General features: G+C 33.7%; 1 protein-coding gene across 11 annotated transcripts in view; it reads right to left on the bottom strand.

Moving 5' to 3' along the window:
* Positions 1-804: 804 nt before the first annotated feature.
* Positions 805-14,060, bottom strand: part of heph (polypyrimidine tract-binding protein 1 heph) — a 534,307-nt gene continuing 521,051 nt past the window's right edge. For all 11 annotated transcript variants that reach the window (XM_073084198.1, XM_073084200.1, XM_073084201.1 and 8 more), the window contains 8 exons: positions 12,853-13,012; positions 11,019-11,215; positions 10,415-10,448; positions 9,353-9,445; positions 8,547-8,661; positions 7,983-8,084; positions 7,493-7,570; positions 805-6,497 (listed from right to left, as the gene is read on the bottom strand). In XM_073084198.1, coding sequence (XP_072940299.1) covers positions 6,365-6,497; positions 7,493-7,570; positions 7,983-8,084; positions 8,547-8,661; positions 9,353-9,445; positions 10,415-10,448; positions 11,019-11,215; positions 12,853-13,012 — 912 coding nt within the window. In that variant the 3' untranslated portion in view covers positions 805-6,364. The remainder of the gene's footprint in view (positions 6,498-7,492; positions 7,571-7,982; positions 8,085-8,546; positions 8,662-9,352; positions 9,446-10,414; positions 10,449-11,018; positions 11,216-12,852; positions 13,013-14,060) is intronic.

Here is a 14,060-nt window from a genome sequence, read left to right as displayed (position 1 = left end):
TGCTTGCTAGAACGCAATTTTGCATAAGATTTTTTTTTAACAATGAAACATTTTTATTCATTTTATTTCAGTAGCATGCTTTCAGTAGCATTTAACGAAACTCGAGTTCGCCGCTCTTCACTTCAAATAAGCCCTTCAATACTTAGACGACGAAACATAAAGTTAGTAAGATTACATTTATTTTGTACAGTTGCGGTATGACGTAGCATAATTATATAGTTAATCAGAGGCGAATTGTATAAGCTGAACAGTCGCTACATAAATGACTACTATGTAGGTATATCATCCATGTAGGTACATATTTTTCTATCTTCGATGTTGATAACATAATATAACATTCATTATCATAAAAATTATCAACATAGGATAAATAACAATCATATTTTAAAAGTTCATTATGAAGTTGAAATTGAGAGTTGAAAAAGCTGATCTCTGTACCTAATTCGAGAATCTACGGCGACAGTCAACACCATTGCCACACTTATTTTGGTCATAAATTAGCACTATTATTATATTTTTGTAGATATCGCAGTCTTATATTTGAAGTATGGCTACAAAAGGTTTTTGTAGCCATACTTATTGAAGTTAAAGTACTTACATACACTAAAATAGGTGTAACAAGCGTGGGTAATATCGAATACCTTTGTGATAACTTGTGACAAGTCAACTTTTCTAATTATACTTAGTGCCAAATAACCAAGGGTTGGTATAAGGTACTTACATAATTAAATTATAATTTAACTAAAATGCGTATTCGATCTTAATTAATTTAAAAGGGCTTGGGATGCGTAATAAAAAATGCAATTGATATTTTCAACTATATTTTATTATAAAATGACAAAGAATAAATCTAGAGTTTAATAGTGTTGTCACTTAGATGTTAAAATAGTGTATATATTTATAATTTACATAACTGTATGTTAGATAGTGATTTCGGTCTTTAATAGGGACCGATTGGCAATTCACAAAATTAATTTTCACAAAAGAATCATCGAAAATACATTTTTTTCAAGAAATAGATACTTACGCTTGTTAAAGCTTGTATTGATAGTGTCAGTAAAAGTATTCAATATTATAATTAGGTATTTAAAACCGAAAATATCAATATGTCCCTGTTATTTTTCCAAATGATTGGTCTTTGGCATGCTGATTTTAAATATACTTAAAATTGATTAATATTATCTAAATTAAAAAGAAGACAAAATCAAAGTAGGTGTGCGTTTAGAGAGACCGTCGAGACAGTTTTTCGTCACTTGAACGATTGTTTACATCTATTAAACTATTTTAACTTTACACACAACCGTTTAATTTGCACGCCATTAAATCCTTTTAATAAAATCAACTAAATTTCTAACAATTAGGTATGAATAAAACGAGATGGGTTGATATAATAATAACTACGAAGATTTTTCAATTGTTATGTAGGCAGGTATTCATAAATTTCTAGAGCTACTACTGAAATCAGAATAGGATATTTTAAACTAGTAAATCTTAAATTAATGATTATGTTATTCTGTAATAGCTCCTATTAATTTAATTTGTAATTATTTATAAAGTCATGTATAATATTTACATTTGCAGAATAATTTAACACGTAAATAACTGCCATTTTATAGGTTCTACTATCTCCGCACTTTCGGTTATTTTCTAATAAATTGGATGAGTTTCATATATTATGATAAAGGATAAACACATTTGTCCTATTAATTGGCAGTTACGCAAAATTAACTTTTCAAAATGGGTCAGTTCTTTCAACAATTCGGAAATAAGGGACGTGGCACGGACTAGGTCACCCGGCGTAGTAGCCGAGGCGACTAAACAACATTCTCACATTATACCCTGTGCGAATTATATTCCTTTTGGTAATATTTTAAAACATATCGCTGGTAATATATAAAGTCCCTTACTCCTTCAACATTTTATTTTATTAAATAACCTGTAATTTGCCTAACACACTCTTAACTGACTGACCTCAAAACACAAGGTGAAAAACAATAGAGATGTCAATGAAACACTCCATAAATACAATTCTGTAGGTATTCAGACAGGACAGTTAAGTTCTAAGTAGGTCTAAGAGTACCTGTGTACTAATGTACATCATGTCATTGTTCCCCATTAAAATTTATAAGTTTTATTTACAAATAGTCAATGCCACGTCTGTGCATCTAAACGACTCAAACAATATTAGGGGTCATGGCTAATAATCAAGCTGCATATTATGTACATGGGAAACCGCAATGTATAGTTAAAACAATAATATAGTTACCTACCGAATAGGAAAATAATAAAGGAACGCAGAAAGGAAATACGGAAAATAAAGAACAAAAAAGTATTCAATGATAATAATAGTTTAATTATGAAATTAAAAATAAGAATGAAATTAACCACACAAAAGGCTTAATTCTAAAATAAGAAAATAGAAACGACGACATTTAAGGTTACACTGAAATAATAAAATGGAATTACAAATAAATGACAAAAGAAGAGAAGAGAAAAAGAGTAATGCAACAGATTTCCGAGGAATTGGAAGGTTCATTATACATCATGCGCCTTAGCCAAGTTTCTATTTACTGATATGTTGGCCTTTATTCATATTATTACGAAGTTCTAAATACAGCTAATACAATTAGAGATATATATTAAGAAGCAAAACGAAATTATAAGCATACAAGGGTGTGATATGCACAGATATGTTTCTTTATAATGTGAAACGCACGAAGGACAAACTCATAAAGTAGACAATTAAACGAAAATGTTAGGTTCATATTCACAACAAATTGCGACCGCAATTTATTTAGTAGACACAAATGTATTAAACAAGACATTGAAAACAACTTTCATATTCTTCAACGCATAACTTTAACTAACAAATTGAAACAATGTTCACTTACAATGAATAAAATTGCATATATTGCGCTTAATAAAACTCTCAAATATAATTTAACTGTAACATTTTCATCAACTTTTTAATAAATGTTAAGATTACCTCAATTACGTTTACCTAAAATAAAGTGTATTGACTTAAATTTGGCATCTCATCCTAAACACTGATTTACTTTATTATTATTTTTTATAATTATTATAAGATATTATCCTAAATATTTAAAATACTTTTCTAAACACATAAATTCCTATAATTATCTATTGATATCAATGTTGTTGAGAAGGTATTAGGCCACAAAACGCTACACACATTAAATCGACAAGTCTCTATGTATTGAGCATAAGCATAATCGATAACGAAAAGCGATCTCTTCGTCGGAACAAAATTAAAAAATGGAAATGAATGCGTCATGTGTGTAGCGTTCTACGATGTATAGAGGATATGTAATCTCCATTTTGTGATATAGATTCAATAAACATGTATGTAATGTAATAATAGTAATATTCCCAATACAATCTTCGATCATTACCAATGCCGCTTCAAACAGACCACCACCGCATACCGTAATTTCATTTATCATTTCCAAAACGCCGGCACAGTCGCCAGTGCCGTATAGAAAAACATTTTCAAAAACGTGCAAAATATCACCACACCCTGGTCACCTAACATTATCTAGACCAATAACTACTTACACGCTCTTACACCATACACATGTATTGATTAATACAATTTGTATGATCAATCGAATTCTCTAATAAACCTTACATATCGTAATGACAATCTAATTTTTTTAGATTACTTTTTCTTACTAAGCTCTAGTTTTAATTCTTATATCCGTACGTGATGTATATGATACAATTTTATAATAGTGTAAATATGTGATTTTTATGACAGTATGTTACTAGAGGTAAATTAAATTTTCCTTATTTGTGACACATGGAAAAGATATGTTTGAAACAATATGTTTGAAAACATTGTGGCCATGTAACAATTTTTTTACAGTAAATTTTGCTACTCTATCACACAACAAACTCGTGATTACGAGTTAACAATTTTAATTAATATATTATTATTATTATGATCCTCTTCGAACCCAGGACACACAAATGTTATACTTGAAGGAGCTTTATTTTTGAAAGCTACGGCAGAGGGTAGTCGCGTTAAAGCTCAAATTCACGATCACCTACCAGATTATTAGTGTGCAGAATAAGTCCTTAAGACACATAGGTTTGTTCCATAGACTAATGCCAAGCAGCCAGGCGCTACAAGGTTCCTTTAGTAGACATGATCTGGTCGAGAATCGTGTATTTGGCGCCTAAATCTTTCCACTAGCAATGCAATCATTTACAAACGATTTCAACATTGTACACGGTTTTGTTTGAGGAATCTCTGTATCCTAAATATTAAATCAGGTATCTGTTTCACGCATGCTTTGCCTAATCACAAAAACTGGACGATTAACTGAACACTTAAAACTGGTCCTAGTTAGTGAAGAAACCACGGCACTACCGTTCGACCGAAATGCTATGAAAAAAATAATATCTCTCTACAAAGCTTTATATTTCACCAGTTTTTAGTAGTTTAGGAAGTTATATTTTCAATACTTTAAAAACTAAAGAGATGGTATTTCTTTACTGTGAAATGGGTATTTATCTGAAAATAAACTTCACAGTAAATAAAGTGCATCTCCATTTACAAAGCTTCGTTACAAGACTTTAGTGAAGTAGTTGAGAATTTTTTATTACGTAAAATCACCTTATCCACAAACTTAATCTCTTTCGCATTGGACTAGACGCATTTTTCATTTAATTTAAAGAAGGCAAAGATGTGTGAAAACCAATTGAGTGTTTAGCAGAAAATGGAAGTATAAGATTGCGTATCTCATAAAAATTAGAATGTGGTGTTAACAGTTGATAGTTATATACAAGTTCACAAGTTGTGGAAGAATAGCTCTATTAACTAAAATACTGTGCCATTACAGTCGCTGTAGTACAGCGTAAATATAGTTCACAAAACGTATCGTACAATTAAATCAGATCTCGGGAATACTTTCAAGAACACCGTCACGTCTATGATAGCATCAGTGTGGCAATACCTCAGTAATATTATAATGAAAATTATTCTAAAAAATACGTTGTTAATATTGACCACACTGCATGACTACAGGACTCCCCGATCGACCGACCAAAGGTAAAATAAATAATTATTCTATAATTAATTGCTTAGTGAACGTATGCACGAGCATTTATAATATGTTGTAGCTACCATTAATATAAATTAACATCAAAATAAATGCATCATGTCACTATTATGTCACTGAACATAACGTTGTATAAAATGATAATATTCACTAGATGTTAAGCGATAAGAGTTGTGATTACGCTAACTAACCGACGAGTTACGATCGAAACAATGAACCAATATATTCTCCTACAACGAAACAGATGGAAGGAAGCGCCGGCTCGTGCCGACCAGAAGGCAGTTAAATCTAAAATACACTAATAAAATTGTCTCTATAACTAATATTGCACACACATACACATTTCTAAACAAAGCATTCCAGTAATTAAAATAAAAAAATGTGTATGCGTACAAAACTATACTTTACTTACAAAAAAAAAATGCAATAATAGTAAATTGTGCATATTAAAATAGAGCATAAAATATATGTATAAAATATAATCTTAGAGTAATAACTGTAAATTATATGTGACAAAGTAATATTTTAACAAGGTGCCATATTGTTGGATATATGTAATAATAAAATATTAAGACCATATGGTATGCTGAATAATCTAACAATCGCAAAATAACCGAAGCAATGTTTTACATTGCGTAAAGTAGGTACATACACAAATTGCCAAATGTAAATAATTCTAGCGCAATCTAATTGCAATCTGTTCCAACGTTCACTTGCATGAAACAATATACTGAAAATCACTGGAAATTATTACAATAATAATTCTATTATAAAAATAATATGTCGATTATTAATAATACGGAATGAATATCACACAAAAGGAATCCTCTCCGATCTAACGTTGAAGGTAGTTTACGAATACTCATATATTTATGATACAGTTAACATTTTAACCATCGGGTCCTCCTGAGGAATAAGAGAATAACTTAGCTGCCATTAAACAACGACAAGTATCTTATAAATTATGTAGTACAATAACAGTTATAGTTAAATGTACGTATTCACTAAGGAAGTAGAGTAATAGCACTTAATGTCTAGACTGTTCCGAGTAAGCGTAATACAGATACATTTTATAATTTTCAGTCGAGTGAAAATTCTCGATTTGTGTGAGAGGTATGATGAAATGCAGTCGCATCGAAGATAGCGAGTCACTCGCCGAGACTCTGCGTCGACGACAATAATTCGAGTTGTGTACCTAGACAACTTTCAATGTGAGTAAATATTTAAATATTGGACGCGACTGATGTTGTGTGATATTCCGAAGGTGGTTTCTCGTTCATTTAGATGCTGGACTTGGAGAAGGACACCCGGAGGTGGTTGGACTCCGACAGCTGGTAGTTGTGCATCTTGATGAGCGCCGCCACCGCGTCGTCGATGGACGGCAGCTGCACCAGCGCCATCTTGCGGTCCTTGCTGGAAACGGGGAAATCACATTGAGCTGGTATGTTACTTGATCTGTGTGTAGCTATTAACTTGTTCGATATTAGTTTCCAGAATTATATAGATTAATTATTACGGTAATCTTTGAACGCATTATTATTTGTCGACATATAATTTTTAATAGATTTGGTGGCGAGGTGCCCCCATAATACATTATTAAATATAAAATATACGTAAAGCTGCAAGAAATCTCGGTAATCATACCTATATAGATTTCCTTCTTGCTTTTACCATAATAGTAAGATCCGACACAAAAGTGGGAATCAAACAAATAAAAACAGAATTAAAGTAACATAACATAAAAAATATAATAACTAAGATAATATTCTCATTCGTAGCGTATTCAAATGGAACACCTCACGCGTGAATATTTAAAGTTGTTATATAAACAACCATTAAACCCAGATAACTGAAGGAGCAGTAGTGTTGTGAAACAGTTGTAAGCTTCACATGGAATTTTGTATGACGTCTTTAGACCTTAACGTATCTATTAACGTAAAAAAATTGGAACTAATCTGCAATCAACAATTAACGCGATAATAACTTAAAAGATGACTGTAAGATTTCCTGAGTTTAAACTCATTTAAAAGTTAGGAAAATGCTCCAAGTTTTAAATAAGGGCAGAAAACATTCCAAAAGTAAGTTTTTCTTAGCTGGGACTCGAAAAATATAATGAACACTAAATAAATAAAGCTAATGAAGATCTCACTTCAACCCGATATTATGCTCAAAGTGAGATTTTAATTACCTTAAGAATCTTCAAGAGTTTTCAAGAGAATGTTTTTTTAAACAATAATAATAAATGATACATTTTCTTTTATAACTGAATCAGTCTAACATTTAGGAAATCCTTAAACTTAAATGCATATCAATACATTTAATTGAAATAACATAAGTAGTATAATTATTTTGAATCATATAATACATATTATTAAGTGTAATGTTATTATAGGAAATTAATAACTTACGGGAAAAATTTGAACGCCTTGATTGTGAACCCGCGCTTGGTGAATGCTTCCTTGATATCCTCCTCAGAAACTGTGGCTCTGTCAACATTTATTAGGTATACGTCAGTGATGGATTTGCTCAATGGGTACTAGAATTGAACTGGTAGAATTGAACCATTGATTACATTGAAGTAGATCGAGTTGAAGGTGCAATATCGTTCATTCTGAATGATCCGTCGTACTACGGTAGATAATATTTCAAGAAATGTGATATTATATTTTATTACAGATTCTATCAGTAGAACTATTCTATATTGCTTTATTATGACCACGTGACTGAAACTAGTCTATCAAGTAAAAACTATTAAAGTATACCAAATACCGCCGATTAGGTACATTTAATACAATTAGTACGGTCAAAGTTAATCATGCTAATACAAATCGTGTTTGGATTTAACAAGTTGGCTTCTATTTTTATAATTGATGATCTAAAGTTTTATATAATACTTACGGAATGTTGGAGAGGTGCAGTGTGGCGCTTGGTGGGTAGATGTTCTGGTAGTTCTTGCTACCTGGCTTCTTGAATCTATGCAGTGGGCTCTGGGAGTAGTCCCTGAGAATTGAATTGTTTTGTGTAATGTTAATTATGAAAATAATTTAATAGAATTATAATCGTAAGCAGTGACAGCCTAGTGGTAAAGAAACCTCCTCTTGATCGAGGGGTCCGAGGTTCAAATCCCAGTCACGCACCTCTGATTTTTCAAAGTTATGTGTGTATTATATATTAATTATCACTTGCTTAAACGGTGAAGGAAAACATCGTGAGGAAACCTGCATACCTGAGAAATCTTAAAAAAAATTTCAAGGGTATGTGAAGTGTGGTAAGGGAGACATACTTCTCCGAGGCGTTCCAGCTTAGTCCTCAGGGGTAGCGGTGCATCTGTGGCCGACCTCAGATAGGAATATTTAATCCTATCTGCGGTTGATTGCAGATGTCCATGGGCGGCAGTAGCTACTTACCATCAGGTGGACTGCATGCTCGTCTGCTACACCCATATTATAAGAAAAGCATTACCTGGTGAGTCCTGCGTCCGGCTGGCCTTCCTTGGGCAGTTGCACGGTCTGGTGCTTGCTCAGCATCACGCGCATCGCTTTCCCGAACACGCGCAGCTTGTCCATATGGGTCATAGCTGACAAAATTATACCTTTATTAGTTGATAGGTACCAGTTTTCGCTTAGCGGTAGCTAAATTCGATCATAATCGTATTAAAAAAATTTAAAAGAAAATTTAATTGATAAAATTAATGCTCGCCAAATACCATTAGACAAAACAAAACAATCGGTTGACAAATAAAAGAGACAATTGTTAATTTCTACCCTGTAGTTTTTGGGAACCTTTAACTTTGTACGTATACAAATAAGAATATGTCCTAACTGAAGTCTCACAGAGCTGCCCGGTGTGCCGTGTCTTGAAGACAAAAATCGTAGTCTTTGGGAGAACTCTGCTTATCATACTATATTGAACATACTATCGTCATAAGAATGAAATAACACTTGATTTTGCTACTCATCAATAGGTACATTGAATTAACACAATTTAGAAATAAAAATGGAATATAAACAATGCGTTAACACAACAATAAACTTCTCAAGAAAAAAATCGTACTCAAATAAAACCAAGAGTCATTTAAAAATCTTTCGGGGTAACAATTACTTATTCAAGACCGTTATTCAGATTTACCACTTCGCGAGATATGAAATGTAAACAGAAAAACTTACGTGATACTCATGTTTCTAAACAAAGAGAGCAATTTTTGTCGTAATGTAAACTGAACCGAAGTGTGTCGGTGATAAAGTTTATATTGGTGTGCACATGCTTACCTAAGTGGGCCTGGTGAGGCTCCGCCATCTGAATTAGGGCTGAATCTTTTTTGTTGTAGAGGATCTTCACTCGCTGCACATCGCCGTACACGCCTATATAATAATAAAACACTTTACATCCGAGCTTAGAGTGTTCTTTATTGTATTTCGTTTACTTATGCGGCAGTTCCAATTGTGTGTTATATTTGATGTTAAGAATAAATAATATGTATTTCTCGTCTTAAGGCAACAAACAGTTGGAATTACCAGGTTTATTAACTAAACGCAGAACGGACTAGACACCTACACAAACATTGCTACACTCCGAACATTTATCCATCAATACACAGGCCATTTAGTACGTATATAATTATTAGCCTAATACATAATAATGTGTGAAACGGGACAGACGGAAAATGATACAAGAAGGAAACAACTCAAAGCTCTAATTTGGTCACGTAAAGCTTCCGATTAATGCTTTAGCGGCAAACAGCTGCAAACTTTCAGTTTGACGGCCGTGGTAAGCGGTCACTACGAACAAAAAATAATTATATTTGGGCCTCTAATTCTCTTAATTTACTTAATATTAATATTATACATTGAGTCCTATAAACATAATATAACTTAAGTTTGAAATGTCTAAAATATTGTAGCTTCTACCGTGAAGTCTATAAAAGGGATACTATTTATTCAAATTCATGTTTGAATTTGATTTTGGGGATCTAACAAGCTGAGTGTAACTACTTATATATTTGTTTATTATCACCACGATAGGCATTATTTGTAATAATCTCAATATGGTGGGAAAAAATAAACAAAAACTAAGACATTGGGCATATATTCTAACAATATCTACTACACTAGGTGTCTGAAACACAAATTGTCACACGAGTTAATATAAGCGTTTAGAGTGAATTTAGAATGATAGTGTTAACAAGCGAAGCTTTGACATAAAGGTCTTCGGATGCGGTTATCAGTATAGAAGTCGAGAATGTTAGGTGACAATTTGTCTTCCAGGCGACAGGGGCTCAGGAGCAATATTAATGTTTTAATATAAAATACGGAATGTATGTGCACACGTACCGAAAAGGGTAAAGAGAGCATCAGGCGTGACCATCTAAAACAATAGGAAAGAGAAAAGAGATAGTATTATAAATAGTCAAAGATATTCTGACATCATATCTATAAATAAATTAGCAACTTATTTTTAAGAGTTCCAAGTAGAATATATAAATATAATAGCCTGTAACGCCAGTTTTATTAGTTCGGATCTTATTAGTTGCTTGTGATTGGACTCTGATACCCAAATTAATTAAAATGCGATGTCTCGGGCGGTCGTTACTGGCTATTGTGTTAGCGTAATGCATAAATTCGCCAATAAACATTAAACTACCAAATATTACCAAAAATTTTGACTAATCTTTCGTCGCACTCGATCGATTGTTGGATAACAAAAAAGTTGCAAATATACATACGAGTACAACTAAACTTTACATTATTCGTTGCTTACAATAGCTAATTCAATCAAACAAATTTACTGTGTCTACAAAGCTACGTCTTAATCTCGTTCAACAACTTTAATGGCCTCTTGTTTACAGGCCTCGTGATAGGGCAAAGTGGTCTATGAAACAAATACAAGAGAAAAACTATTTAGTACATTCGGATCGATATGGTTTAGAATACGAACCTCCTCGTTCAGGTTGGAGACTAGGAGCACGGTGGCGAGAGGTAGCGGGGGCGCGGCGAGGGCGCGCAGGGCGGGCGAGGCCGGCGTCAGCGTGAGCGCCCCGAAGGCGGGCAGCCCGACGCCGCCCACGCCCACGCCGTACGGCGACGCCAGCCCCGAGCCCAGGCCCAGGAACGGAGGAGCGAGCACTCCACCACCTAGATCAGTATCGCCCGGTCAATTTTTAAACGCAAAAAGAGAAAATGACTATAAGTTTAATGAGTTTTCAGCTACTTGGAATCGGAAAATTGACATTTTGTTTTGGAACCTAAAAAAGCGCAAATTCCTATATTTCGACATGGGTTAGTAGTGGTATGCTCTTGAATTACTTGGTTTGTTAAGTTCGACATAATCATGAAGGTATTAGTTTTATAATAATAAGTATATAAAAGATGCTTATAAAGAGACTGATTTTTTTAAGATGAGAAGACGTTTAAAGTTAATAAATCACTAAATATGCTTAAAGTCGGCACAATTTTATTTGAGTTCTGTTATAGTATTACATAATACAAAAAGTAAAGCGGCGGTTTTCATAAATTTTTTGCAACATACTAAAGCAAATAGGCTTTGTCAAAACAATCCCCATATATTACAATCCTCTACGGTGCAATAGGGATTTATGAAAAGTTATTAGTCACGGAGGAAACATTCAGGATTGATTATGAATAATAAACAAGTATGGAGCTAACATAGAATAGTAAATGTAGATACATTGCTTGTGAGCGTAGTTCCAGTAATTGAAGATTGAAGGTTTAACTTGAAACGCACTGATGGAATTATTTAACACAGTTTGAATTTATCTACGTAATGTCTTAAAATCCCTAAGAAATACAAGTTATCTATTATAATTTATACAAAAAATATCAAAGTGAAATTTATCACCATCAATATACGAGTACACTAAAAGGAAGTTAGTAGTTTGAAACTTATAAGAAAGCGCTGAATATTAATTACCGCTCAACCTAAGATCTGATAAAGGTGCTCAATATGGATTAAATATCGTTAACAAAATCAAACGCTATCAAAAAGCGTTTGCTTAATACCTAGTACTTTTTGGTAATAAGAAAAATACTATTTGGCACAATCTTCAGGGACTTCCATTTGTTTTAATGTAATTTAAAACATGAGGGATAAACAAGAATTATACGAAAATAAGTAAGTGGTACAATTTTGTGTCATGCTTATAGAAAATGCATCAACAAGATAAACGTGCTAAACCTATAATCACATCCTACCTGAGGGCAAACCTCAGGAAGGATGTGATCATAGGTTTAGCTTTAAAGAAGATAACAATACCGAAAAATGTGGTTAACACGTGATCCTACTTAGAAAATAATCATAACGAAGACTCATATTCCGTATCCAAATTGTAACTGTGGTAAAAATTATAAAAGAAGTTATTAGAAGGGTATCAATTAATTTTAGGCCGCGTCCGCACGCTTGCCGCAAACTCCAAACCTCTACAAACGGTTTGCTTGATTTGTTTGGTACAATTTGGTACACAAACCAACTCAAACACTATCCACACGTTTGAATTTGTGACGGTTGGTTGAGGTTTTGCAAGGGTGTGGATGCGGCATTAAATAAACGGGAAAGCGTTCATATTTGCCCATATATTAAGTGCTCAAACCCAAGAAGAACATATTCCTTGCATTCAAAGTCTACGCAAGACTACAGGGGTGAGAGCGGATAGAGGATGTGTGCCGGAAGCGTCCAGGCGCCGGGAGTAGAATGGACTAACTCATCCTGGATGCGAGCGCGTGGGCGATGCGAGCCCGCAGTGGCATCAACTCACTGGTCAACAGTTGGTGGGCGTCGCCGTCGCCGGACGGCAGCGTGGGGTTGGTGTAGTCGCGCGACTTGTCGTTGTTGTACTTCACGTTCAGACAAGTCATCTTCGAATAGTCGATGCGCAGCGTGCAGCAACCGTTGTAGATGTTCTGGCCGTCCAATGCCTGCAACAACGGAACAGGTTACATTATAACAATGTTCTTAAAGGTGCTGCCCATTTAAATAAAAGTTAGGATTGTAAAGCTGCCCATTTAAATAAAAGTTAGGATTGTAAAAAACAATCTTCTATGAATTTGAGTTCGCGGTAGAGGCCATGTTAATTTTATATCTTAATACTTATCGGGAAAGTCTTGGTAACTGCTTAGGCTTTAAATATTGAGACCATTAGAATAGATAGTGAGAAAGAACTTAGGAATTCTACAAGCTTACCAAACAACGCAAATCAGATAAATTATAAAACATAATCAAACAAACCCACTTTAACAATCAATGGAAAAAGCATCGCCAGAAAAAAAATAATCAATAACAATAGCAAAGAAGGGCAATCTACAATACGACCGTATCAAAATCGTTACGTTTCCGTCGCGCAACAGCTATTTGTTTGTCCACGACGCCTGCGGGACGCCGATAACACCGCATCGCGATAGAAAAGAGAATTAATTAAAATGCAACAGCGTTCAACCCATTCCTGCGAGCTTTATGCCCGCCGTTCAGCGACACATAATGTTCTTGATATTGCACGCCTCATAATTTTTATAATGAACTAAACAGAGCTACGATATCGGTATATTCGGATTTGTACAGAGTAACTACAGTTGCAACTGGGAATTTATGATTTCATATTCATGTCACGTATTTAAACATAGATGGCATAATAATCATATTTTATTTCATACTTCTAATATAAAAAAGTAAGGAGTATAAAAATAAAAGTGTAGGAATATTGCTGTTTCGTTATATTACAACAAACCCTACGAAGATTGTTTAAAGTACTATACATAAATATTTTTAAACGTTCAACATGATAGAGTTTTCTTTTTGAAGTATACCCAGTTTCTGTTTGCGGAGATGGTTCTAGTTACACAGACGAGGGTTGATTTTGAGAAACCTTTTCATTAACCTTTTCGTTAGTTCCCCGAGGCGATTCTGCTGCAATATTATTAATTAAACCAATTAACAATGTTATTTAATTGTTCAAGAAAATTCGTGGAT

Source organism: Epargyreus clarus, unplaced genomic scaffold (assembly GCF_041222505.1).
Source record: "Epargyreus clarus isolate Ecla_fem2 unplaced genomic scaffold, WU_Ecla_fem_2.2 ptg000021l, whole genome shotgun sequence".
In the NCBI taxonomy this organism is placed as follows: domain Eukaryota; kingdom Metazoa; phylum Arthropoda; class Insecta; order Lepidoptera; family Hesperiidae; genus Epargyreus; species Epargyreus clarus.
Note: the sequence above shows the minus strand (reverse complement) of the source record. Positions and strands in the feature narration are given on the sequence as shown.